Here is a 25485-nt window from a genome sequence, read left to right as displayed (position 1 = left end):
CAGACAGCTGCCTCCTCGGCCGACCCAGAGGAGCGACCCATCAGACTAGCGAGGACATCATTGATAGTAAAATACCCCCATAAAAAGTGGAAAACAAAGTAGCATAACACCAGCGCCCGACCGTCCCCGCTCACTTTGACCACTGCACCCCCCTTTTCTTTCTATGTCCTTCCCAGACAAGAAACATAGCCAACGTTTTCATCCACCTCTTGCGAAGCTCAGGAGAGGAGGAAGATGAGGAAGAGGTACAAGGGCAAGGAGCCTGAGCCCATGGAGCAAGCAGCACAAAACACAGCAAAAACAGGAATGCCAGCAACACATGTACGTCCATTACACTCCAGGAGAGAACAATAACCCAATTCCCACGGCAATGGTCCGTCACTGTCGTTATACAACTCCAGGCCACTGGAGCACCCACCACCAACAACCCTGCCCCTCCCAACCCCCGCAGAAGGGGCCAACCCGCCCTCGGGAGGCACAAACCCCACCGTGTCCTGCAGCATTCCAGAGACAACAGCATGTGCCGTCACTACTTCATATGAAAAGAAAAGGGACAGGGCAAGGTGACCTAGTGCAGCAGAGCACTGACCCCAGGTGAGCAGTAACAATAAACAAGCACGCCACTAGCTGAGTTTAAAATATATTAACTTGCACCTCAATCAGCCATTTTACTTTCACATGCCCGAGAGGTGGCCTGAACCCTGCATGTTATAGCTGGGGGACCCACGTGCCACCTGTTGAGCTATCTGGTTCCCCCCCATAAACATCAAATCTACGCCAGGAGAAAACCCACCAACAGGGGAAACAAAGAATCCACCCCCATGGGAATGGGCTGTTACATTCAGCATTCCCCTCAAGACACAGAGAAACATGAAAACTCCCCCCTCCCCTCTGGATGAGGAGCCTCCGCAAGGGTCACCAAACCGTCGTAATGCTGCAACAAACGGAACGCCGAGTCCCGTGGGGCCTACCGGAATTGAAAAGGTGTGCAAATATTCCCCACTCAGTCCCCCGGGGCATACATGGGTCCAACACCCCAGCCCTCATCTTCTTACCGCAGCCCCGGGCCCTGCAGGACCCAGGCATCGATGCCTCCACGCCAGCTTTGGGCCAGGCAAAAAACAGGGAGAGGCTTCCTGCTTAACCTGGACCCAAGCCCTGCAGGGGACCAGGGAGCACGCGTCATCAGGGGGGAACCGAGGCCCTGCCACACAGCCCCACCAGGGGGTCAGTAACTGTAGCTCCCCAGAACGAACCCTGCGCTGTGAACAGTCCAACCTGCAGGAGGCAGGAAAAATTAAACTGGATGCCGTGAGTTAAGGGGAGGAATTATAGGATATGAAATAAAAAGAAGGTCCTGTGTCGGAGGCAGGGGCCTCAAGTACTGGGACGAGGAAGAGTGGAGGTAATACCCCTTCATCACTGTCTCTTTGAAAGGCAAGAACTAACAGAACAGGTTTTGGGAGAACTGTTGCAGCCTCACAAGGAGCAAAAGTACAGGTGAAAGGGTACAATTATGTTCCAAAATTAGTCGGTGGTTGTTCACATTAGTAGCTTTGACGTGTTTTAATATTTTTGTATGTCAGTTAAACTGTTATGGTTAAACAATAAATGTTCCAAACATCATGCAAACAAAATAATTGAAATCAAATATATCAAAGTAAAAAATACAACATCCATTAATCAATTCCTATGCATATACCATTAATTATAACAATCATTACAATATATCTAAAATTTCTTGGATACAAATCCATAATTTCATCATTGCTAAAAATTCTCTTTTCTTCCCTTTCATGATACAGCTTCTTGTTCTACATTTTCACTTTCTCCCTTTCTTCACTTCATTTTCTACTATGTTTTGTAAAAATCATTCATTTGATTAAATCAACCAAATAAATAAATAATTGCTAAAATAAGTGACATTTGATGCCCGGCTAATAGGCGCTGGCATAATTAATTCAATAGGATGATGCATACATTATATGGATATTTACCCAAATATGTATGGTGCAAAAACATTCCGTTAATAAAATGTTGAGTACTCTCTTGTATTTGAGTGATTACAACACATGCAAATAGACTTCTAAAGGGGAATTCTAATATTGTTTACTTTGCATGGAGATCACTGATGTGTGGTAGAAGAGAAAACCCTTCTGCCATTTAGGTGGGTTCTTCTCCTGGGCCATGTACACACAGCGATCTACACAGATCGTTTCGCAACCTTTATGGCACTTCTGCTTTTCATCTAACCCTTTATTGTTCCCAGGGCAGGTGAACCCCAATGATTTTGTTTTTGACAGGTGAGAGCCCATTGAAATGTAGGTTAGTGTTAGGGCTTTGGCAGTCCAGTGGACTGATTTCACCACGTTTGTCACGGGCCAAAAGCATGTGAGTGGACTACAGTGCTTATGCAGTCAAGAAAAATAGTACAATTTAGATGTGTAATAAAATATTATTTGCAACGATGTGAAGCTACTGGCACTCACTCTGATGAAGTGAAGTTTATTCCCTGCCAAAGGAAGCCTCTAGACTTCTTTGGTGTTCTTCAAGTGGGGAAATGGAGCCCATGGAGTTGGTTGGTTATAATTTGCTCCCTTCTTGGACCACACATTGGAAGACCAAGATTACTGCGCTGAAATGCTCTGCCATGCTGGTTCCTCTCTTGGGCAGCGACCCTCAACAGCATCTGGATCCTCAACAAAAAACAAACTATGCTGAAGTGCCACCCGCCCTACCTCCCCCCCCCCTTCTCATTGGACCTGCCACTGACGGCCTAAAGGGGTCGTCCTGCCGCGGTCATGAACCTGGTCCCAATTATGGGTATTTGTAGGGTGCAAGGTAGGACAGCTGGAATAATCATGTTTGTGATTCGGCTCGTGTTGGGCTCTTAGAGCCAGGCCAGACCCCCTAGCTCAGTCCAACCAGTGAAATCTCAGGCTCTCTCACCTCTCCCTACCAGCAGGTGAATTGCCGAATGGGAAGGGAGTGGGGTGTACCGCGAGGAACTTTTTAATTGCTGGATTTACATTTACAAAAGGCCGTTGGGGTTGGGGCTACGGTGGATGCATGGCAATAAGTACACGTTATCTGTTTTGTGGGGTATTCATGTTAGTGGGTTGTCAGATCATGATCTGGGTGGATCTGTACAAAGGTTCGGGACTTACATCCTGGGGAAACGTGTCAGCGTTCTTTAGAGGGTTGAGAGAAAGCACACTTCTGGGTTGCGTAGTCCAGGGAGAAGGTTTTCGTGCGAGTTCAAGGCTTAACTGATGTAATGTGTTTTGTTTTGTGAGGGTGAAGGCTCGTGACTCACCTGAGGGGAAGTGTGGAGCGGGTACGTTAGCTGACAGGTCCCGTGGCAAGAGGATGAGTCTCCTAGCACAGAATCAAAACCATCAGGGGACGAAGATGGGTCTGTCTCCGCCCTGATAATCAAAATATGGCCTAACAAAAGGGAGAACACCACAACATCCCGCAGAGCAGCCATCTTATCCGCCTTCTCTGTGGCTGTATACTGTGTTTGTTTTTTCCGACTTGGTAAAGACTTCCGCATAGACATAGAAAAAGTCACCGTGGCTGCAAACTGAAGCCATGTTGACCGTATACTACACTGACAGCCATCTTCGAAAATTAGTTGTGTACACCTTTGGAGAGTACACAAAGAAAGAAACAAATAATAATATTGAAGTAGTAGATCCAAACGTAATGTTTTGATATGTTTTAGTTTTAATTCACTATAACCATTAATTTATTCACATATCAAATGTTTACATTTTAACTATTCTTTACCACTGCATTTACATATGGTCAGAATAACTAACGAAGCTTAGAAGTATGTTTTATTATATTTCCCCAATGCTAAAATGGCCGCTATATTTACCAGTCCGCCCCTTCCCAAGTTTCACCAGGCATTTTTTTTTTGCCCCTACATGGTGAAGTTGGGACATGTAGTTCTTTTTCACACTCTCACCCGTTTCGACTTGTAGCCAGCAGTCGCCCTCGCAGTATCCCCATATTAAACCCACGACTGATATCCACATAGTCGAAGAACTACTGGCTCCGCCGGAAACGGAAGTTCGTAGAAAGTTGACTTCGTAGTTAGCGATTGGATGGCACTTCAACCAGAGGGATGTATCATGTAATAAAGAAGCAGTTAAGGCGATGGACTGTATCGACAAACGATTACCTTATGTCTAACGGTTTTGTGATCAGCCAATCCTATACAAAGATTGTTTTGTTTTTAAAGGTTTTATTCAAGTGGTCGGACAAGTAGCTTCACGGTGCTTTATTGACTGAAATTCCGCATTAGATTATTTGGACCCCAGGAGAACGTGGGACCTTTGAATTCAGCTGAACTCATGGATAAATTCGTAATACGAAAACCAAAGGGCGACGAAAGCCTGCAAAACACGGCACCCAAGCGCAAGGTGTACAGACAGGCAACAATCGAATCTCTCAAGGTAGGGTGTTCGTGAACCAAACGGCGACCAAATTCTGGGGTCGACTTGTAGCCAGCAGTGGCCCTCGGAATGTTTTCCGGAGTGTCCCCATATTAAACCATGCAAGCAAGCCCAACCGCACAATGCAGCGTTTGGGGTTTATCCCTCAAGAACGTTTGTAAAGAATATGCGTCCAAACAGTGAATTTAAAAGCACAAATACCCATCCATAGGGATTATTCCTATAACTTTTAAGGGTAAGGACTAACCTACTGGCCGTGTTATAACTCTTCTAAGTGAGAGATGTTTTGTATTGTCATTTATACAGCGCCTTTTCCCAATTGTATGGCCTCAAAGTGCTATGTGGTAGGAATGCCCTCGGGGACTGAAGTCCAGATATGGGAAGGCTCTGAGAGGAGACTTACGATGCGTGTGTGCATATGGCCAGCATTAGGACGTAGGAGGGCAGGCTATTCTCCGGTAAGTTACCCAAGAGGTCAGGCATGTAGACGGTTGCTGAGAGGGGGGGGTCATGCCAGAGCGCTAGTGCAGAGCTTCGATGTGTACCCAGCTAGACCGAAAGCGTGTCTTAGGTTGTCGCTGTATTCTAATGGCAGAGGTGTTGAGGCAGGTCTGGTGTTTCAGTGCGAACGGTTATGTGACCAGCTAGACCGAATTTGTCAAAGTTGTAGCTGCGTTCTGGAGTGCGTGGATGGGTAGCTGTGCCTGTGGTGCGTTTACACATACCTTAAGCTCTAATGGAGCTTATCTTTGATGTCGCTGTATCATCTGGTCTTATGTGGGGAGGAAAAGTCGGCTATCTTTGTAGACTTTTCTAGACATTATGGACAGGCTACTCTCAAGTCTACCAGGTGCCATAGACTTGCTGTCTTACAACCTCTTTAGGGTGGGACCAACAGGCTGCCATAGAGACTAGGATAATGGGGTTCTCTAAAGCGCCATAGACAGGTAACCTCTATAATCCTACACTGGGTTCGCGTTTCCACCGCATTAAGGCATTAACTACATCCATTATACCACCTGCCACTAACAATCCTACTAGTACCTTGTCTACTGATCTCCCCAACGAGTCTATCCATTCCAATATAAGCATCTGCATACCTACAACCAGAATCTCAGCACCTGCAACACCAGATGTAGACTTACCAATCCTCAAAGGAGCGCTCATTAACGCTAGATCTCTACTAGCTCACGCCCTTGACATCTCCGACCTTATTTCTACTAACCAACTATACTTCCCGGCAATAACCGAAAAGGTTATACCCGGCTGTAGGACCAGCTTTATCCTTAGCTCTCCCAGATAACTATTGGCATTCTTAGCTAAAACTCATCTGGGTCTTAGAGAATTCCCCAACAAGTGTTTCCTCTCTGGTGAGCTCCTATCAGTTAAACTCCCTCTGTCAGCCACCCGTACCCTCCTACTACATCTCATTTACCGACTACCCGGCACAGTCTCCTCCTTTGAGGAAGACATTACCCTCCTCCTCACGCGAAACACTAAACCAGGCTCCCAAATAGTACTGTTGGGAGACCTCAACCTAGGCCTTCATGACCTGAATGACACTAACGCCACAACCATTGAGAACTCCCTTTCACAACTTGGCTTCAAACATCGCATCAATGACCCTACGCATAACAAAGGCAGAACTCTGGATTGGCTGGCTGACTTAAATTGTACCACAACAATCCTCAACAATGTGCTGTGTGCCTGGTCAGACCACCACTGCCTCACATTTACCTTACAGGATAGGGTCTGCCTCAACGTTAGCTCCACCATCGCACCCCACCCCCCCGACCCTATCCAGAAATATTTGCAACATTACACTAGACAATCTTTTACCCCTACTACACCCCATTACTAATCCTTCCAAAAATTTCGACAAGGACCCATCCACTTTTGTAGACATGTACAACTATACCTTTAGATCAAGCTCTAAACATTGCCCCGCTAAAAATAAAAAAGGCTAAACCGACAGCCCACCTAAATAAATGGTTTACTACAAATCTAAAAAAAAAGAAACGCAACACTAAAGGATCCTCCTGAAGCCACCTGGAGAAAAACACCTATCCTTAACAAGGAAAAGTTTACCACGGCTGCAACCAATTACAAAACAGCTATCTTTAATCCCAAAAGAGAGATTTACAATGTCCGAATTCAAAATGCTAAATCAGGAACTAAATAACTCTTTACTATACTCAGGGAATTGGAATCACCTACACCACCCACGGTAACTTGCACCAAAGACGCTGCATGGTGTGCTATCCACGACCACCAATTCTAACAATCCTCATGACCCTCAGCCTTCAGTGTGTCTCCCTTTTCACTTCTCTCCAGTCATCACTGAGGAAGTAGAAGCCATCATCGCTGGTCTTAAACCCTTGAGATGCCAGGGAGACATTTGCCCAGCCCTTATCATTAAGGAAGTTGCTAAAGAACTAGCCCCATTCATCACCTCCCTGATTAACTCATCCTTCAAAAGTGGCTTGGTCCCTAACAATCTTAAAGGGGCATGGGTTATGCCTCTCCTCAAAGCCAAACTTAGATCCAAACATTCCAACTAATTACAGACACATAACAACAGTCCCTTTCTTCCTAAAAATACTAGATAGAGCAGCATATCTCCAAAAACATCTCGAGGACAACAACCTCTTAGGCTTGCAGCAATCTGTTTTTTAGAACAAGGCACGGCACTGAAACAGCCTGACTCGATCTAAAAATTCAAATGGATGAGGCCAAAGACAAAGGTAACCTCTCCATCCTCCTACTATTGGACCTCTCAGCAGCATTTGATCTGGTTGACCACCAGATCCTCACCAAACACTTTACCACAGCTGCTTCGTCCTCTCCAAACACTGCTTGTTGGATTAAATCCTTTGTATCGAACAGAACAACAAGGGTCTTCGCACCCTCAGTGTCTGCCGATCCAGTACCTATCACTTCCAGAGTTGTCTCGCCCACTCTTTACAATATATTCACAAAACTCCTCTTTGACCATCTTGATAGCTTGGGTGTCACCTACACGAATTATGCAGATGACACCCAAGTCCTCGTCACTCTCACCGGCTCCTATGACAAAGACTCTAAAATGCTAAATGATATCTACCCCACATTCAGGCATGGATGGCTTCCCGTAGCCTTTGTCCCAAGCTCGCCTAAACAAATTAGACTCAAAGTATAAAGCATTCAACATTGATGGGAACATCATCAATGTCGCCAGTGAGGTCAAAACACTTGGCGTCTACTTAGACTCTACTCTCTCCCTCAAAAGGCAAGTCAACACCACAGCCACCGCATGCACCAACCAAATGATCACTGCCTGCAAACCTTACCTGTCTACCAACAGCTGCATGACTCTCGCCAGAGCTCTGATTTTATCAAAGCTAGACTACTGCAATACTCTACTCATAGGATCTTCCAAAAGAAATCTCAATAAATTACAAGTTCTACAGAACAATGCTCTCAGATCAGCCTTAAATATCCCACTACCCAACCACATCTCTGCCATTAGACCGGACTCTCACTGGCTCCTAGTGCGCGACACAATTTCTTTGCGTACGCTAGTAATCGCACACAAATGCTTTTCTAACTTAGCATCCAAATACCTGGCAGACAAATGCTTCAGGAACCCCCCCCACCCCCCAACTCTTGGGGCCGAACCCTCGTTCTGGGCCTTTAGACCCAAAGTAAAAGCATAGCACAGCAAAATTAAAATTCAGACCCAACCGTCTCCAACTCTGTCCCACCTTTTTACTCGCTTACCTATACTGATTTAAATTAATTGTAACTGTATGTCATACTTTTTCCTTGTACACACTGCCCATGCTGGCTTGTTGACCGATCTGTAACACGAGTCATCGGCCAATTGTCAATTGTTCCTTGCTACTGTATTTGTAACAACTGTTTAAGTTCAAGCGCCCAGATACCTCAGGGTTAGGTGTGCTCTACAAATAATAAACTAAACATCGTCTTCCCAGTTCCATAAATGCTAACCAAAGGAGTCTACTAAGTACGATGTCGAGGATATCTGCATAAAACCACTACATATGAACACTGAGCATTACAACGGCTGACCTAAGCAGTTATAAGTGCAATGGTGGGTTACCAACATAAATCTTTGAGCGCTATGGGCGGGTTAAACATAATAAGGCGTAACTGCTCTAAGTGTAACATGTGTTAGCCTGCGTGTGCTTGCTTCTAGTTGCAATGCCAGGCCTTCTGCATATCAAAGATACTGCCGTGTGGCTGTCCTTACAGAGTGCTGGGATATCATCATAAAACATCTGCGTTAATGGACAGACTAGTGAGAGAGTGCTAGACCATTCCTACCTCCCTAAGATCCATTGCGTGCGTCACATTTCCTATCCTCCAAGGTCCTTCTACGTGCATGTGACTCGGGAGACAATCTCCTCTTGATGTGGGTGGTGAACTGCTAAGCTTTCAAGCGTTGGGCGCTGTTTAGCAGGTTGAGGGATTTCACTGGATTTGGGGGTGTAGCGGAAAGAGAGTGTGTTGATGTGTTTTTATTTTGTCTTAGGGGAAGGTAGTGGGAGTTAAGGTCAGACGGTATTGCAAGGGAAGCAAGGTGTCTTAACGCTTCTAATTTGTGAGCACGCTGGGGCTGTGAGAGTAAGAATAGGTGGATTAGGTGAATGTAGGTTGAGGCAAGAATTGCTCGCAAGGTGCATATTGTTGCAAGCCGAGAGTCTGTTTGTGGTGGCTGAGGAACAGCTGGGGGTCAATTTTAGTCGGGGTGAAGGTGTGTGTGGATTATGATAGGGCGGACCAGGTGGGTGGGTGGGAGAGGACTGGACTGATGGGTTACACAGGAGATGGTTGTTGGTCAATGGGGTGCTAGTTGTCGAATCATGGGGTGGGGGAGATCGAGTGGGCAGAGGCGGTTCCCTCAGGCATGCCAGGTGTCAGATGTGGGCGAAAGAAGTCGTGTTGACTGAGAGGTAACGATACGAGTGACAGCTACATTCTGGATAGGCTGTATGAGGTGTGTTGGGGCAGTCCCTCATGGGTGGGAGGTGATTTATGCAGTTAGAAGAGGTGGCAGGGTCAGAGGGGAAGTTGCTACTGGTGTTATGTGAAGGTTTGAGATGGGTGGAGGGGTAGGCAGTTATGGTATTTTTGATGAATGGACGGGGTGGGCAAATGGTGCACGCAGGGATACGTATGAGGGTGGTAGGTGGAGATGGGAAGGTGCCAGTTGGGCGATGGAAGATAGTGAGGGTGGAGGGAGGGAATTGGTGGCAGGGGTGTTCTGGCAAGGCATTGAGTGGAGATGGAAATGGTGGAGTTGTAAGGTGTTAGCAGGGCGGGAGGGGATGGACTCTCAGTGGAGAGCTTTGTTTGTTTGTTTATTTGGTATGGCGCGCAAAACCTAGAGGTAACAGGGCGCAACAGACGACAGGAAGATAAGGTTACATAAAAACTTGGTTACAGGGTAGGCACATATTTACATATTAACATACAGTAATTACAATTCAGCATATACATAAAAACATTCAGATAGGCTTTAGTTTGTGGGTATGATCAGTCATGGGGATCACTGGAGCGTAACCAGGTGAGAATGTTACGCCAGAAGCTGTGGTAGGTTAGATGGGGGATGCACAATTGTTGTTCGTGATTCGTCTATAGCATTGGTGGGTTAGGGGTTGAATGTGTTGGAAGTAGTTACAGGCGAATTAGCTTAAATTCTGGAGGTGGACGAGAGTAGGTTTGTTGAAGATGTATGTGTTGGGTGTCCAGTGAATATAAATGGGGTGCGAGGTGAAGAAAGGTGTGTGTTTTATCAAGGAAGGGCGGGTGGGGTGTGTGGTCAGCTGTAAGAGGGTTGAGTCTGTGTTAAAGGATGCTGTGAGACAGTGGGGGGTGTTAAATAGGTAAGGGCAGGGGTGTTAGTTAAGGGAGAAGTAGAAGGTGCTGCTAGTTGGGCCTTTGCATGCTTGGGTGGGTGGGGAGGATGGAGGAGTACCGATGTTGTCTAGGCGAATGCTCAGTTTCATTTCTGCTGCACCATTTGTTGCTTCTTATTTTGGAGCTATTTGCCATTATTGAAGGCTAGATAAATGATGGATACTAGCTTATTGTGGAATGGATGTAAGTCTCTATTCGGAATTTGGAATCTCAAGTGGTATAGATTAAGACCAGTGTTGCCTTAGTGGTCTAATTCAGAGGTAGAAGAGACCGGACCAGCGCATTTCCATTGCAGTCGGGCTCAGAGCAGTATACATTGACTTAGTGTGGCCAAATTCAAAAGTAGCAGGACTCAAAGTGGTACAGGCATCATGGTAGCAGAACTTGAATGTGGTGAAGCCTCACAATATCAACTTCAAATGTGGTAAAACCTCACAACAGCACACTCCAAGTGGAAAAATTCAAAAACAGCAGTGCTCAAAATGATAGACATCACAGTGGCAAAATGGCAAGGTTAGAAAAGCAGCACAATATTGTATCTTAACAGTAGACATTTCAAAGTTGGTGGAATCTCGCAGTAGTAAGTTCCAGCATGTCAAAACCTCAGTGGCAGCATTCAAAATGAAAAACCCAAAGGCATCGGAACTCAACTATGTCTTATGTATGCAGGCAGCAATAGTTCGCTGTGCAGATGTGGATGGTAAACACAGTTTTAGTCCAGAAAATCGCTAGCCATGCAGTCTAAACACAATGAGTCAAACACTTTTTGCTAGAATTTCATGCACAAAACAGCCAATCTAGATATGTATTCTGGGGTCAGTGGTATGAGCTATGCAGATGTATTGGTTGCTAGAGAGGTTCACCCTGGACAATTGCTAGTCTAAACACAAGTTGCTATTCTAAAAACAAGATTACACTTGGAATTTCAGGCAAAAGGGTGGCCAATCTAGCTTTGTTATGGGGTCAGCAGTACAGTGAGCTATACAGATGTAGATGCTAAAACATCAAGATTCAAATTGCTGGTTGTGCAGTTTAACACAATGGGGAGTCAAAGGTTTTTTGTTAGGATTTCAGACAAAAAAAAACAATGTAGCTATGTGTCATGGGGGTCAGCAGTATGATTATATATACCAATTAAACATGGATGTGTAGGCTAACACAATTATTCTATTCAACTTAGTGCCAGGTGTTCAAGCTCAACAGTTGTTTGATCACAAACTGACTTGAAATAGGCTATGTGTAAGGTACACAGGCAAAAAACACAGTGAGCCAGACCAGTGTGTGTGCCAGATGTGGGCTACAGTGTAATTACCCATACATATGTGTGGCTAGCATAATGAATTATTCTAGCTGTGTGCTAAGGTATTAGGGCATAGAAATCAGGATCCAAATATATTTACTGGTACAGAGGCATAAAGTGAGCAGATTCTGACACGTTATATGCTAGGAATGGAGGGGTAACTTTAAGCATAGATTCACTGTGCCTGTATGATGAGTTTTCTCTACTAATGGTGGTGGCACTATGGACAGGGCAGAGGCCCAAGGCCAACAGGCTAACCAGTGCCCCCCCCCCCATGGGTATTGAGCAAATGACACAGTACACCAAAGAGATAAAGATAGAAAAGTACAACCAAGGGGTATGTCCAGTGAGTGAAAAAAGGGCACTGGTACAAGGAAGGAGTGTCCTAGGTACAAATGCTTCAGATGTGGAAATGTAAGACATGCATCAACAAGTGTATTCTGCCCGGCGAGGAATGCTGAGTGCATCAAGTGCAGACATAAGGGTCACTTTGCACGAATGTGTAAGGAGAACAATATTAATGCTGTAGAGTACAGACAAAGTCAACAAGAACAAGAGATCAGGGCAACCCCTCAAAGCGGGGAAGGAAAACCCTGCCACGTATTTGAAATATCAGCAGTGTCTGGAGGGATGGAAGGTCCAGTGGACATTTTTCACATTGATGGTTCCAGTGTGTCAATGAAGGTAGATAGTGCTTCGCCATGGACAATTCTATCAAAAGGAGACATTCACAGGAACGCTGTCGAGGGGGATGCAAGAGTTAGCACCACCTCACATCCAACCATGTGGTTACGGTGAGACGGAGATTAAACTATTAGGGAAGTTCCAAGGATTTATTGGCTATAAAGGAAGGGAGCGTACAGCGAACATTCTAGTAGCAAAAAAGGGATCCACCTTGCTAGGATGGGAGGAGCAAAAGAACCTAGGGTTTCGCTTACAAACAAGTGCACCCATTCTGGTGACGATGGCGTAAGTGGACGACAATTGGGCCTTTCCTATGGTGTTCACAGAGAATTTGAGAAAGCTAAGGGATTTTAAACACTATCAAAATGAAGACAAGTGTCTAACCAATAGTAGCAAAAAAAAAAGGATCCTCCTTGCTAGGATGGGAGGAGCAAAATAACCTAGGGGTTTGCATACAGGCAAGTGCACCCATTCCGGTGACTATAGCGGAAGTGGACGACAATTGGGCCTCAGAATTTCCTATGGTGTTCAGAGAATTTGGGAAAGCTAAGGGATTTTGAACACTGTACCAAAATGAAGACAAAAGCACAACCAATAGTGCATAAAGTACGACCAGTTCCCCGCCACATGAAGGAACAGCGACATAAGGAACTTGATGGACCCCTACAGAGAGGAGTGATAGAGCGGGTGCATGGCATGGAGTGGTTATTGCCGGTAGTGCTCATAGCGAAGAGCAATGGGAAGATTTGCTTATGCGTTAACTTAAGAGAACTAATACGAATATTTTAGGGGAGAGACGCCCCTTGCCAGTAATATCCGAAGTGTTGGCTGTGTTGGGAGAAGGAAGTTGGTTTACAGTGATGGATTTGTCCGCTGCCTACCACCAAGTACCTTTATTGCAAGTGTCAAGATGTTACATCATTGATTACATGGAAGGATCTTTTACATACCTTAGAATTCCCTTTGGGTTGGCGTCGGCTGCAGCTGCTTTTCAGGGTGTGATGGAGAAGGTTTTGGAGGGCGTCAGCAATGTGATTTGTGTTTCAGGACGAAATTCTCATCTTTGCCAATTATGTTGAACAACATGACACAGGTTATTGAGGGATGTGCTGAAAAGGTTGAGTGAGGCTGGACTTGCAGTGCAGCGCACAAATGTAAGATTGGGGTACGTGGAGTGGAGTATCTGGGGCACAGAATTTCAGCTCAAGCAATTTCACCCAAACAAAATCTAGTAGAAACAATTAGTAAGGCACCCGCACAGCAGAATAAAGATCAGTTAAGGTCATTCATGGGAATGGCAGAGTTCTACCACAAGTTTGTCAACAATTTTTCTCTCATCTTGACTCTATTGAGAGCGTTATTGAAGAAAGGAGGGAATTTATTGTGGTCAGATGAGTGTATGGAAGTGTTCCAGGAAATCAAAAAAGGGATCTCCAATGCACCTTTTTTAGGGGAATTTGTGAGTGGTTGTAAAACAGTGTTGACTGTAGATGCCAGTTTAATGGGCCTGGAAGCGTCTTTGTCACAGTTAGCCTGTTGGACGGAAGAACATGTGATAGCTTTTGCATCTAGGCTATTGAGGGGAGCTAAAAAATCTATTCAGTTGTGGAGAGAGAAGCATTGGCGGTATTTTGGACTGCCATACATTTACATTTCTTTCTGTGGGGCCAACGGTGTACAGTTATGACGCATAACGGACCATTGGTGCAGATGTTAAATGGTGGAAATTGGTCCAGCGGCTCACCCAGAATTTCAAAATGGGGATTAGGATTACGTTACGATTTTCAAGTGTGCTATTTTAGGGGCAAGGAGAATGTAGTGGCGGATTACCTCTCTCCTCTGCTGGTAGGCTGTGGCAGTGAAGGTGATCAGGGAGAAAGAAAGGAAGAAGAAATGATTGTGGCCAGTATTGAGCAGGGGGCGCCTTACATGGGGAGGAATGGAGGTCGGCAGACAGAGATGACCCAGTATTTAGCAAAGTGATGGAATGGACAGTGGAGGGATGGCCGTGTAGAAATTATGTGGACAGTAGGTTTGATCGCTTCAATGAAGTGAGAGAAGAGTTGACTTGAGGATTTGGAGGAGCCAAAGGACCTCTTGTGACTGTTATGTTACGTTATGTTTTGTGCTTCGGGCTGTTTCTCTTTCTTGTTCTTATCTGAATGTCTTTGAATGTTACCAGAGTTTTTACATACTGTTGCACCAAAGGTTTAATTAAAACTAAATGATGTAAATAAAAAAATAAAATAAAATAAATGGTGATATATTCAGCAACAATGGTCAAAATTACTAACTGCATAGTTAAGTAACTCATCAAACTGGTCCACATTGGCCAAAATGTGGTCCATTTTGACTGGCCTACACTAGCATTTTACATTTTTGGTACAGGTATTGCCCTATGGGCCAGTCCGAGCCTGGAGGCTCATCCATAATGGCAAGGGGGCGCCCAACCAGTGGCCCCTCACCCATTATGGAGGAGCTAAGGAGCCAGCCCAGTGAAACAGTGAGAACTACCTCAGCTGCTTTTTCCAGCTGATGGAGTGCTCCTGGGCTGGCTGAACTGTCAAAGGGAAACTTAGTTTCCCTTTGACAGTTCAGTTTAGTTCGCCAGCATTGCATAGCTCATGTTGATGTTAAAGGACATTTGTACCGCGCACTATCGCCACCGGAGTGATCCCTTGGCGCTCTGGCGGCTCTGAAAGAGGAGGGGAGGTTGAGTTAGTGGGAGGAAGCAGGAAAAGTGCAAGAGAGCAGTGATGTGCTGTTGGCGGTCTCAGCCCGGTGGGTCCGTTGGCTGGGCCTGGGGTGTTTGCGGCCAGTAGTCGTCGTGTACTGTTGTTCAAGGCTATGTGTGTTTTTTATTTATTTATTTATTTATTTATTTATTTATTTATTTGCAATGTAGTGAAGTTTGTGCGGTTTGTTGTGCTGTAGGTTTTGGTTGTGTTTGGTTTGGAGTTTGAGAGGTATATGCAGAAAGGGAAATTGTTAGTAAGGTTGGTTAATTTGCATCTCTAACCTGAATTGAAGCGCTCGGCTTGCGTAGTCTCCCCTGTTGCGGCTCTGTCATATTCTGGGTCTGACTGGAATACAGGTTCCTTACTCCTCTAGCCCCGCCTCTAACATGCTCTCTCATAGCTCCCCTTAACCTCCATTCATACTCCTGTGGCCAGTGCACCTGCCAATGACAGCCTCTCAGGTAGTGGGGTGATAGCCAATATCTCGATAATTCCACACCGATGTGGTACCTGGCGGTACTTAGATTGAGGGGCGGGTGAAGTGTTGGTGGGATTGTCTGGGTTAGTTGACTCAGTATCCGTGCATGCCGCCTGTGTTCCTGTCTATCCGGTGTCACCCGTCCATCTGCCGTGGGCTTTACTCTCCTGGGTCAGGGATGTCCATGTCTTTTCGGTTTAGTTATCCTTTTTTCCAGTTTCGGTTTCCAGGTTTAGTCTGTGGTGTTGTAGAGCCAGGTTTTTAGTGATTTCCTGATTTTTAGGTGATCTTCAGTGTTTCTTTTTTCCTTTGGGATGTTGTTCCAGGTTTTTGCGGCTAAGTGGTAGAAGGAGGTGCCTCCAAGTTTTTTCTTACGGTATCGTTTGAGTTCCAGGCAGATTTCGTTGCTCGATCGGAGGGGTCTCGTTGGTTTGTAGACTGTTATTTTTTTTTGTAGGAATTCTGCCTCTTGTCCACTGATTGCCCTGTGCGTTATGCACATTGTTTTGAAGGTGATGCGATGTTTTACTGAGAGCCAGTGTAGTGTTTTTAGGGCTAGAGTGATGTGTTCTCTTCTGGATAGTTTGAGGAGTAGTCTTGCTGCTGCATTTTGGATCCGTTGCAGTTTCTTCAGGAGGTATTCTGGTATTCTGAGTTAGAGGCTGTTTGCATAGTCTATTTTAGACATGATTAGGGCGACGATAGTGAGTGTTTTGTGCGCAAAGGAGAGGAAAGGTAGAATTCTTCTTGCCGCCCGGAGGAGGACAAAGCATTTCTTCACTGTTGCATTTATTTGTGGCTCCAGGGTTAGGTTGTTGTCCATTAGGACTCCCAGATTTTTTACTACCTTCGATGGTGTTGGTGCGTTTCCCATTTCTGTATGCCATGTGATGGTGGTTTCGTTCTCTTGGTCTTTGGATACGATCATGATTTCTGTCTTTCGTGGGTTGATTTTCAGGTTGTTGGCATCCATCCAGTCAAAGACATTTTTTTTAGACAGTCGGTTAGGGTTGAATGGTCGGCATCGGTGTCTTTGATTTTGTAGATCCGAGTGTCATCTGCATAGTTGTAACATGTAATGTTGTATTTTTTTGAAGATTCTGATGACCGGAGTCTGGTAGATGTTGAAATATAGTGGAGATAGTGAGGATACTTGTGGTACTCCACAATCGTTGACTCGTGGGGTGGATTTGAAAGGTTTTATCCATGCGGTTTCTGTTCTGTCTGCTAGGAGTGATTTGGTCCAGCGTAGTGCTGTGTCTGTTATGCCTATGTTTTCTAGTCTTTTGGTCAAGGTGTCGTGGCTAACTGTGTCAAAGGCTGCAGAGATGTCGAGCAGAATAAGGGCTAAGGTAGTGTTTGAGTCTGTGTTAGTTTTGCGGTCGTCCCAGATGGATAGTAGCGCTGTTTCCGTTCCTCTCGCTAGTCTGAAACCGATTTGAGCTTGGTCCAGCAGGTGGTGGTTTTCTACGTGTTCTTGGGTTAGTTCATATACGTAGGTTTCTAGAAGTTTTGCTGGGTAGTGGATGTTGGAAATCGGCCTGTAGTTGGAGAGGTCATCTACGTCACCACTTGTGTTCATTGGAAATGCTGGCTGGGGCACTGCATGTCTGTGTGTCTGAGGGGGAGCTCCTGCGCCTTCTCGCACATACGAACAGAGCAGCACGGAGCAGGGTGTTTTAGCACCCACACGCAGGCCAATGCAGAAGGTACGTTTATGTTCATTGTTTTTATTTAAACGTGTATGGATGCGTGTATGCTTATGTTTTGAGTGTATGATGATGGATGCTCGTGTGAATTATAGTGATTGCTGTATGAATGTGCATCGCCTTGGATACACACATTATCATGTTGATTGTGTTAGGCCCAGTGGGGCCCAGGGGACAGGGATGGTATCTTTTTACTGGACATCTATAATAGATGTCCAGTAAAAAATGTTATGCCTGCCAGCTGGGCCCCCCAGCACCAATTGCAAACTGTTTGGCTATTTACCCATTTTTTTGTTAAAAGTATGCTCTACAATGCAACATTTTGACCCATTATTTGAAATAAATTCACAGGGGGAAACCCCCCGGAGCCTCCCTTTGTTGGTTCGGGCTCCCTCACTATGCTCGGTCGCTATGGCATTTTTGGGTGAAATAGTTATGCCCCTTCACTTAAAAAAATCACCAGCCGCCACTGGACCTCAGACTGTGTTGGGAACGGGATGGGGGGAACCTAGGGACTATGGTGGGAGCACAATGGGCGGAACCATGGGATAGTGGTAGGAGCAGAGTGGGGAGAGCCCAGGGTGTGATCGGGTGGGGAAATACCAGGGACTGGGTAGGAGTGGGATGAGGGAGCCCAGCGACTGTGATGGGAGCAGTTGACGGCACGCAATATATACTGTCCATTTGGCCTTTCTGGGGGGTCCCGACCTGCCCAAAGTTTGCTCAGGGGGACCCCGGCCAAAAAAGTTTGAAGACCACTGCCCTAGAGCCAATAAGAGGGTGGAACGGGCAATAGGTTTCTTAAAGGGGGCATTCAACTGGCCATGAGATCAGGGTTGTTGTTGAGTAATGTGTCTAAACACCTGTTATGGAGTTATTGCATTACACCCCACTCAGTAACAAGGTCCTGGATGTTTAGGACGGCGTGCAGTGTGAATGTTGATCGGACAGAGGTGATGAGGATGGTGGAAGAGGCACAATGTCAGTATAAAGCAGCGTTGGACGAAATCTTAAAAGTAAAGGAAATGGGAAGTTGGGGATTGGGTACTGATTAACAATTCCAGGTACAGCCTCAAATGTCTGGAGAGCAAATTTCTGGCACCAAAGGATTGCTGGTGTGAGGAATAGTGTGGTAGTGGTTGATGGTGAAGAGGTGTGGTCCAATGACAGGCTGGCATCAAGTGAGGAGGCATCGCGTGAAGAGATCGGAATCTCTTAAGGATGGAGTTGATGGAGTGATGAGGGGGGAAGAAGTAAGGAGTGTGGATGAGGAAATGAGTGATGGTGAGGAGGCGAAGTGTGTGGGTGGAGGTGTCAGTGGAAGAATTAGAACATTTCCATTTAAGTTGAAACATTTCCTTTGTGGTTGATTACAACTGTGATGCTGGCATTGGTTCTTAAGATAGCAGTTCTTTAGTTTAGTTTTAAAAAAAATGTCCATTGTCATGGTTCAAGTTGGTTGGGGGGTTATGTTAATCTGTTGTTGATTCCTTGTTAAGTGGAAATATGTGTTGTGCTCTTTTAAAGTATTCCAGAACCACATGTGCTTCTGGAACACAGTGGCATTGAGAGGAGGAACTTTTTGAGGAGGTCTGACCCTCTTAAAAAGTAAATAGAATTTCGGTATGAACTATTACACTTGCTGGCTGTGTTCTAATGGATATGGTTCAGATAGCTCAGTAAGGTAAGAGCGCTCTGCTGATATCTGCTTTCGTTTCTCTGAATATAGGTAGATTTTTCTGACAAAGGCTTTTATCTTTGCAGCAAATGCTTTAATTTCTGTATTCTTCCTTTCTTGTAGAGAGTTGTGGTTATTGAGGATATCAGAAGATGGAAATGCATACTGGAGCATCCTGAACAGGCTCAAGAAAAACTGGTTGAAACTTTGGAGGAATTGAAGAAAAAAATGCTCTCAAAGGAAGTACTAAGTTCAACAAAAATAGGTATGGCAAAATGTCCTCTCAGACAATCAGTAAACTGCCTATGAACCTGCTGCAGTTTCTTTTCAGGATGTTTTTCACTCTGGCCCATGTATTTAGACGTACCTCGAAGCCTGTGCTATTTGTGTGTCTGCGGTTTTATAACCAATAGGGGCTTTGGCTTTGTGGTTAACTTGTCATCCATGAAACTTGGAGACCTGGCGTCTAGTCCCAGTTTTCCAGTTTACCTAAATCATGTGATACTGGGCAGTTCACTTTAATTCCCTGTGTCCCCTCTCCATATCTACTGAAACTGAGAACCTCGAAGACCAGCTGAAGATCAGTATAGGTGATCTATTTAAAAAGAGAACCTTTACAAAACTATTCAATGTCAATTTGTAATATTTTTGGTTACTAGTTGGGATTATAAGCGCTGCCTTTATGTTCAAACTATTCGCACGGGAAGTGAACATAGTGGAGATATGGGATGTGCGTAGAGGCACACATCATGTGGGTGTTATTGTGATTTCTCCCCACTCATTGACCGCCTAGAACACCCCCTATCCCTCAGGAACTGTTTGAGCTAGCTCTGTGTTTTTTTGGTCATATAATTACTATTGTCTTTTAAGAATCGAATATCGACGGCAAATAAACAACTTAACGTCTCCCAATATTGTTACAGTAGGTCCTCCTATAACTCCTATACACAGCTACTTGAGGCTTTCATGTTGCATAGACCCTGAACGTCAAAGACCACATATTCCACTTTTATTACAGTAGTCTCCCATATTTAGTTTAAATCAAATCCCCTCCCCACCTCTATCCCGAATCCCGATATGGGATACTTTTCCAGCACAAACAAGCAGACAAACTAGCCACTCTGAATATTTGCAGTTCTTAACTTGTCTCCCTTTACTGTCTAGCCTTCCCGGATCAACATGTTTATTCCATCTACTTTGTCTATCCTTCATAAATAAGTTGAATGCTATGAGGCGGACAGGACATGTTGGGGCCTTGTCAATGTAAATAGAATATTCCAGGACAGGTCTCCAGATGGTGTAACATGTCCAACAGTCCACGTTGATGATCAAGCGGTCTAGGGCGATTGTGGACCCTAGTCTCTGGATCCAGTCCTTTAGGTCTGGGGGCTGGGCTCTCCTCCACCACCAGCAATGGTGAGCTTTGTTGTTCAGAGGAGTTTGCCTAACAGAAGTCTATCTTGTTTAGATGCATATTTTGAAGATGAGTCTTTCTGGCCCAACACCACATATTTAGGATCATTTGTGACTGGGTAGCCAAGTATGCTTTTAGCAGCTGCTAGTACTTCTCTCCAGAACACCTTCATTTTGAGACATGACCACCATATGTGGAAGTCATCCCCCTCCCCAGCCAACATGTGTTAGGTTGAGGTTCATACATGTAATGTACCCTTGCTGGTATTCTGATCTTGTATTGGACTTCCCTGTTAGTGATGCACCCGGTGGATTTATGTACGTCCCTCCAGAGTCTCTCCCATTCATTTTTACCTATGTTCTGGCCTATTCAGGGGAGCTGCATGTTCCTTGGAACAGGAATTTGAGGGTCTCTTATTATGGGTAATTATTTTATAAATGTGTGTGATAAGCCCTCTCGATTGATGATCAGATGCCACAAGGAGTTCACATTTTGTAAGTGGGCGGATAGCAGCAGCTTTATTAACTGGTCTTAATTGGACGTATGAATGTATGCTTCGTTCTGACGCTTTAAAATCCCTTTTACACTCCTCATATGACTTCAATCTATTGCTTAGAACATATCTCTTACATCTACATTCCCCATCTTTCATGACTCGATTGGTCCTTTTTGTAGAGCAGGAGAAACTGTTGGTTATGATGTATCCATGTTAAAGGTGAGGGCAATGAGGGTATAGCAGAATTGCTGCAATTCCCTCCTAAATCTGCAGCAATGTCTTAATGGGTGTCGGTATGTATGCCCTAGGTGTGCGGTCGTACCCAGCCAGGAGATATCCCAGAGCGTCCTTCCCATTGCTCCATATGTACCCAGTGCCTATCTGATTCCCTTTTTGGCCATTCCTCCATTGTCGCCAACTGACACTCTTTTTCCAATATTTATTGAACTGCAGTAAGCCCAATCCTCCCACCCCACTGGGCGCTGGCTGCCTCACAATATCTGCCTTCACTGTAAGTGTTTTCTTACCCCGAATAAAATTCATAACCATTTTTTATCTAGCTTGCAGAAGAAGTCTGAGGGGAATGGCAGAGGTAAGGATTGAAAGCTAAATTCATAACCATTGTTTATCTAGCCTGTAGAAGTCGTCTGAGGGGAGTGGCAGAGGTAAGGATTGAAAGCTATCTAGTATTCTAGGCAGAACATTAAGCTTTATCACTGAGATTCTTCCTATCCATGATATGTGTAGCGGGGCCCATCTGTGCAGTCTCAATGGTTTGTGTTCACTTAATGCCTGGGTATGTTATGGATTTTTCGTTGCCAGTAAAATTGTTGTGGCAGCTTAACTCAGGGCTCCAAGCCAAGAGGCAGTATCTCTCATTTCGTTCAGATTTATCTTAAATCACGAGACCTTAACATTTTAGCTGTGTTATCAGTTTGGGTAACGAGGTCTCGGGGTCACTCGGTGACGCCAGCATATAATCTTTGCTTTGCTTGCAGAAGGTGGACCCTTTAGGGCAGACTTCAGCAGAGGTCAAAGAGAGTGTCCTACTCTTGAAGGTCTTCGCCAACAGACAGCATCCCAGCTGGAAGGGCAAGAGCCAGGGAAGCACAGCCTGTACTGGGAGTTTGGCCTCCTTTACAGTGAGCCTATTGAGTCTACCCCAGGGGACTACAGAAGGCTGGTAGTGCCTCAAGAGGTGAGACCTCAGTTTCTACCGTTAGCCCATGAGATTCCTCTAGCTGGTCACGTAAGTTTTAAGAAGACCAAGGAAAGGATTTCTCTCTATTTCTACTGGGCCAAGTTGGGGGTCTGATGTAGACAAATTCTGTAGAAGCTGTCACACCTGTAAGACTTCTGGCAAGAGTGGAGCCAAGAATGTAGCACTCTTGGTGCCCCTCCCAGTGGTGCGAGTTCCTTTTGAGAGGGTAGGGATTGACATTGTTGGTTCCCTAGACCCTCCCACATCTTCAGGCAACCAATTTATATTGATTGTGGTAGACCATGCTACCAGGTATCCTGAAGCCATACCTATGAGGACTGTTACTGCTCAGGCAGTGGCTGAAGCCCTCCTTGATTTCTTTCACCAGGGTTGGTTTTCCAAAGGAGGTTATCTCAGACAGGGGGACCCATTTTATGTCCCACTACATGCAAGCCCTGTGGATAAACTGTGGAGTAACCTACAAGTTCTCGCCTACCATCCCAAAACCAATGGGTTGGTGGAGAAGTTTAACAGAACAATGAAGAGCACAAATCTACTACCATGCCTTCTCTTTGCTTATAGAGAAGTCCCTCGGGAAGGGGTTGGTTCCTCTATGGTCATCCGGTTAGAGGTCCATTGGCCCTAATCAAGGAAGGGTTGGAGAGTGCTCCTTCCCTCGAGCCAGTGAGAGACACTGACTATGTGTTAGGTCTCTGAAGGAAAATGACACAAATAGTGACAGAAGCTTCTGATAACTTGAAAGCAGGTTGGGCTCTGCTTAAACATTGGCATGACCAGAAGGCCAACATGGTGGAGTATACTCCAGACCAGCTAGTTCTAGTTATGGTGCATACAAGGCAGAGGGCCTTGCAGGACAAATGGATTGGACCCTTCATGGTTGTGGGCAAACTTGGAGATGTCAATTATTTGGTGGACTTGGGAAATCCCATGGAGGCCCCTAGGGTGTTTCCCACTAACCGTCTAAAGGCATATATATCCCAACCAGAACTGGGAGCTTTGCTCTTAGCATCTGATCGAGAGGAGGAGAGTGAACCTCTACCTGACCTTCTCAGGGGACAGCCTTTAGATAGAAAAATAGGAGTTAATCTCTCTTCTGATATGACTCTATAATAACAGGAGGAGTGCAAAGTTCTGTTGAATCAGTTTGCCTCCCTTTTTTCACTGACACCATGCTTGACCCCTTGGGGCCAGCATGATATACTCACTGGTGACAGTCTCCCTGTCAGAAGCAGGGGTTACAGGATGTCAGACCATGTAAGAGCCCACATAAAGGAAGAGGTGAAGAAGATTCTTGATCTCGGGGTAATAGATACATCTACAAGTTCATGGACTAGTCCAGTTGTACTAGTGCTATAGGCAGGATCCAAGGAGATGAGATTCTGTGTGGACTAGAGAGCTCTGAATACAGTCAACATGACTGATGCCCATCCTTTACCTAGGAAAGATGAGCTGGTGGACAAACTTGGTTCAGCCAAGTTCCTCAGTACATTTGACCTATCATCAGGCTACAGGCAAATGGCTCTGACAGACATTGCCTTGAGAAAATTGCATATTCCACCCCAAGAGGCCTCTAGCAGTTTAAGGTTGTGCCTTTTGGACTAAAAAATGCACCTGCTACATTGCAGAGGATGGTGAATCATGTTCTGAATGGGATGGAGGACTTCTGCATGGCATACTTGAATGACATTGCAGTGTTCAGCCCCACTTGAAAACAGCATCTTGACCACCTGGCATATTTTTTGCAGGCTCTTGAACAGGCCCATTTGACCATAAAGGCAAGCAAATGTCAAATTGGTCAGAGTAAAGTGGTCTACCGTCTACATGAGGTAGGAGGAGGTGATATAAGGCCATTGGCTAGCCAGGTAAGACTGGGCCACCCCTATTACTCACCAAGTGAGAGCCTTTCTAGGTCTCACTGGTTATTATAGGAACTTCATTGAGAGCTATGGGCCCATAGCTTCTCCCTTGAATGTGATCTCCTCACCCAAATTCCCCAAGAAGATCAGGTGGAATGAGAAATGCACCAGGGCATTGGAAGGACTTAAGACAGCCCTTTGTCAAGCTCCAGTCTTGAGAGCTCCTGACTACAACAAATCCTTTATTGCACAAACTGATGCTTCAAATACAGGAATAGGTGCAGTTCTGCGTCAGCTGGATGAGAAAGGCAGTGAACACACTATCTGCTACATCATTAGGAAACTGAAGGACTGTGAAATAAGGTGGGCAACAATTGAAAGAGAACGTTTTGCAATTGTGTGATCTTTGAATTACAAAAGTAGATCCATACAAGTATGGTCTAAACTTCTTCAAACAGACCACAAACCCTTGAGATTGTTAATGCAGATAAAGTGGGAGAATCCTAAATTGTTAGGATGGCCAATCAGCCTTCAGGGGTTTGATTTCACCATAGAACACAGGTCAGGGTGTAATCACCAAAATGCTGACGGTTGCTCCAGAAAGTATGACCGATTCGAGTAAGGAGATTCATCCAGGAGTGGATTAAATCCTCCTGTCCCTTAATGTGGGGAGAGGAGTATTAGGAAGAATTCTCAGAAATGTGCTCATACCTTTCTACCTTAGAGACCCCCAGCTCTTTTTGCTGGACTTTAGGGCTTTTCATTTTTGTCCTGGAGAGAGTGAGACCATTTTCCCACTCTCTCATGTATTTTTCATTGATTTGAACACTGTGCTTCTTTTGGTTGTGGAGTCTGACAAACTCCATAGGCATCATCCTTTTACATTGTGTCGCACAGCACCTTCAGTGCAGTGACTCTGGGGTCTTCCAGATTTCCCAAAGGTTTGAATATCTTCTCTTGCTTAAACTACTGTTTCCAAGAGCAGTGCAGTGAAATTGACTTTACTTACATTTGTAACTTTCTAGACCCAGCACACACTATCTTACAATAGGGTGCTGGAGGCGTTACTTAGTATCCCCTTTGTCTAGTTTCTCATGTAACATTTTTATGTTGCCCTTTCTACAATGAATGGCTGGTGGCAGTGGTTTACTTTTTCCTATCATTGTGTTTCTACCGCTGGCTGCAATTGCAGCTGCAGTAAAGCACCCATGGGTGCCCATTTTGTCAAAATGGCCCGTTCTTCTTTTTTTGCCATTTCTTGTTGGGAATGTCCTTCTTGAGATTTACTCTGCGCGCCAAACCCGGTTTGGTCCCTTTGTTTGTTTTGTCTTTGGCGGGTTCAGTGGTGAAGCCCGCCTCTGACTCCAGCATGTCTGGCAGCGCAGGAAGTGAAGGAGGGGCCTGAAACTCCCTGTGCTTAAAACAGCTGCTCACTTTTCAAAGGAAGCCACCACCTGGATAAGCTTGTTCTTGGACAACAGGTCTGTGACAGTTCTGCTATGAAAGCAGAGTCTGTCAGTATCCA

At 45.2% G+C, this 25485-nt stretch overlaps 2 protein-coding genes across 2 annotated transcripts in view; one reads left to right on the top strand and one right to left on the bottom strand.

Annotated features, from left to right (window-relative positions):
- Positions 1 to 3571, bottom strand: part of TMEM59 (transmembrane protein 59) — a 182183-nt gene extending 178612 nt beyond the window's left edge. Inside the window, exon 1 of the mRNA XM_069642150.1 lies at positions 3317 to 3571. Within this exon, the coding sequence (XP_069498251.1) occupies positions 3317 to 3562 (246 nt within the window). The 5' untranslated portion in view covers positions 3563 to 3571. The remainder of the gene's footprint in view (positions 1 to 3316) is intronic.
- Positions 3572 to 3963: 392 nt separating this feature from the next.
- The window catches only part of TCEANC2 (transcription elongation factor A N-terminal and central domain containing 2), an 80859-nt gene continuing 59337 nt past the window's right edge, over positions 3964 to 25485 (top strand). The window contains exons 1-2 of the mRNA XM_069642149.1: positions 3964 to 4463; positions 19096 to 19237. Coding sequence (XP_069498250.1) covers positions 4362 to 4463; positions 19096 to 19237 — 244 coding nt within the window. The 5' untranslated portion in view covers positions 3964 to 4361. The remainder of the gene's footprint in view (positions 4464 to 19095; positions 19238 to 25485) is intronic.

Source organism: Ambystoma mexicanum, chromosome 1q, assembly GCF_040938575.1.
Source record: "Ambystoma mexicanum isolate Mex_15411 chromosome 1q, UKY_AmexF1_1, whole genome shotgun sequence".
Classification (NCBI taxonomy): Eukaryota; Metazoa; Chordata; class Amphibia; order Caudata; family Ambystomatidae; genus Ambystoma; species Ambystoma mexicanum.
This window is presented reverse-complemented; position numbering and strand designations above follow the sequence as displayed.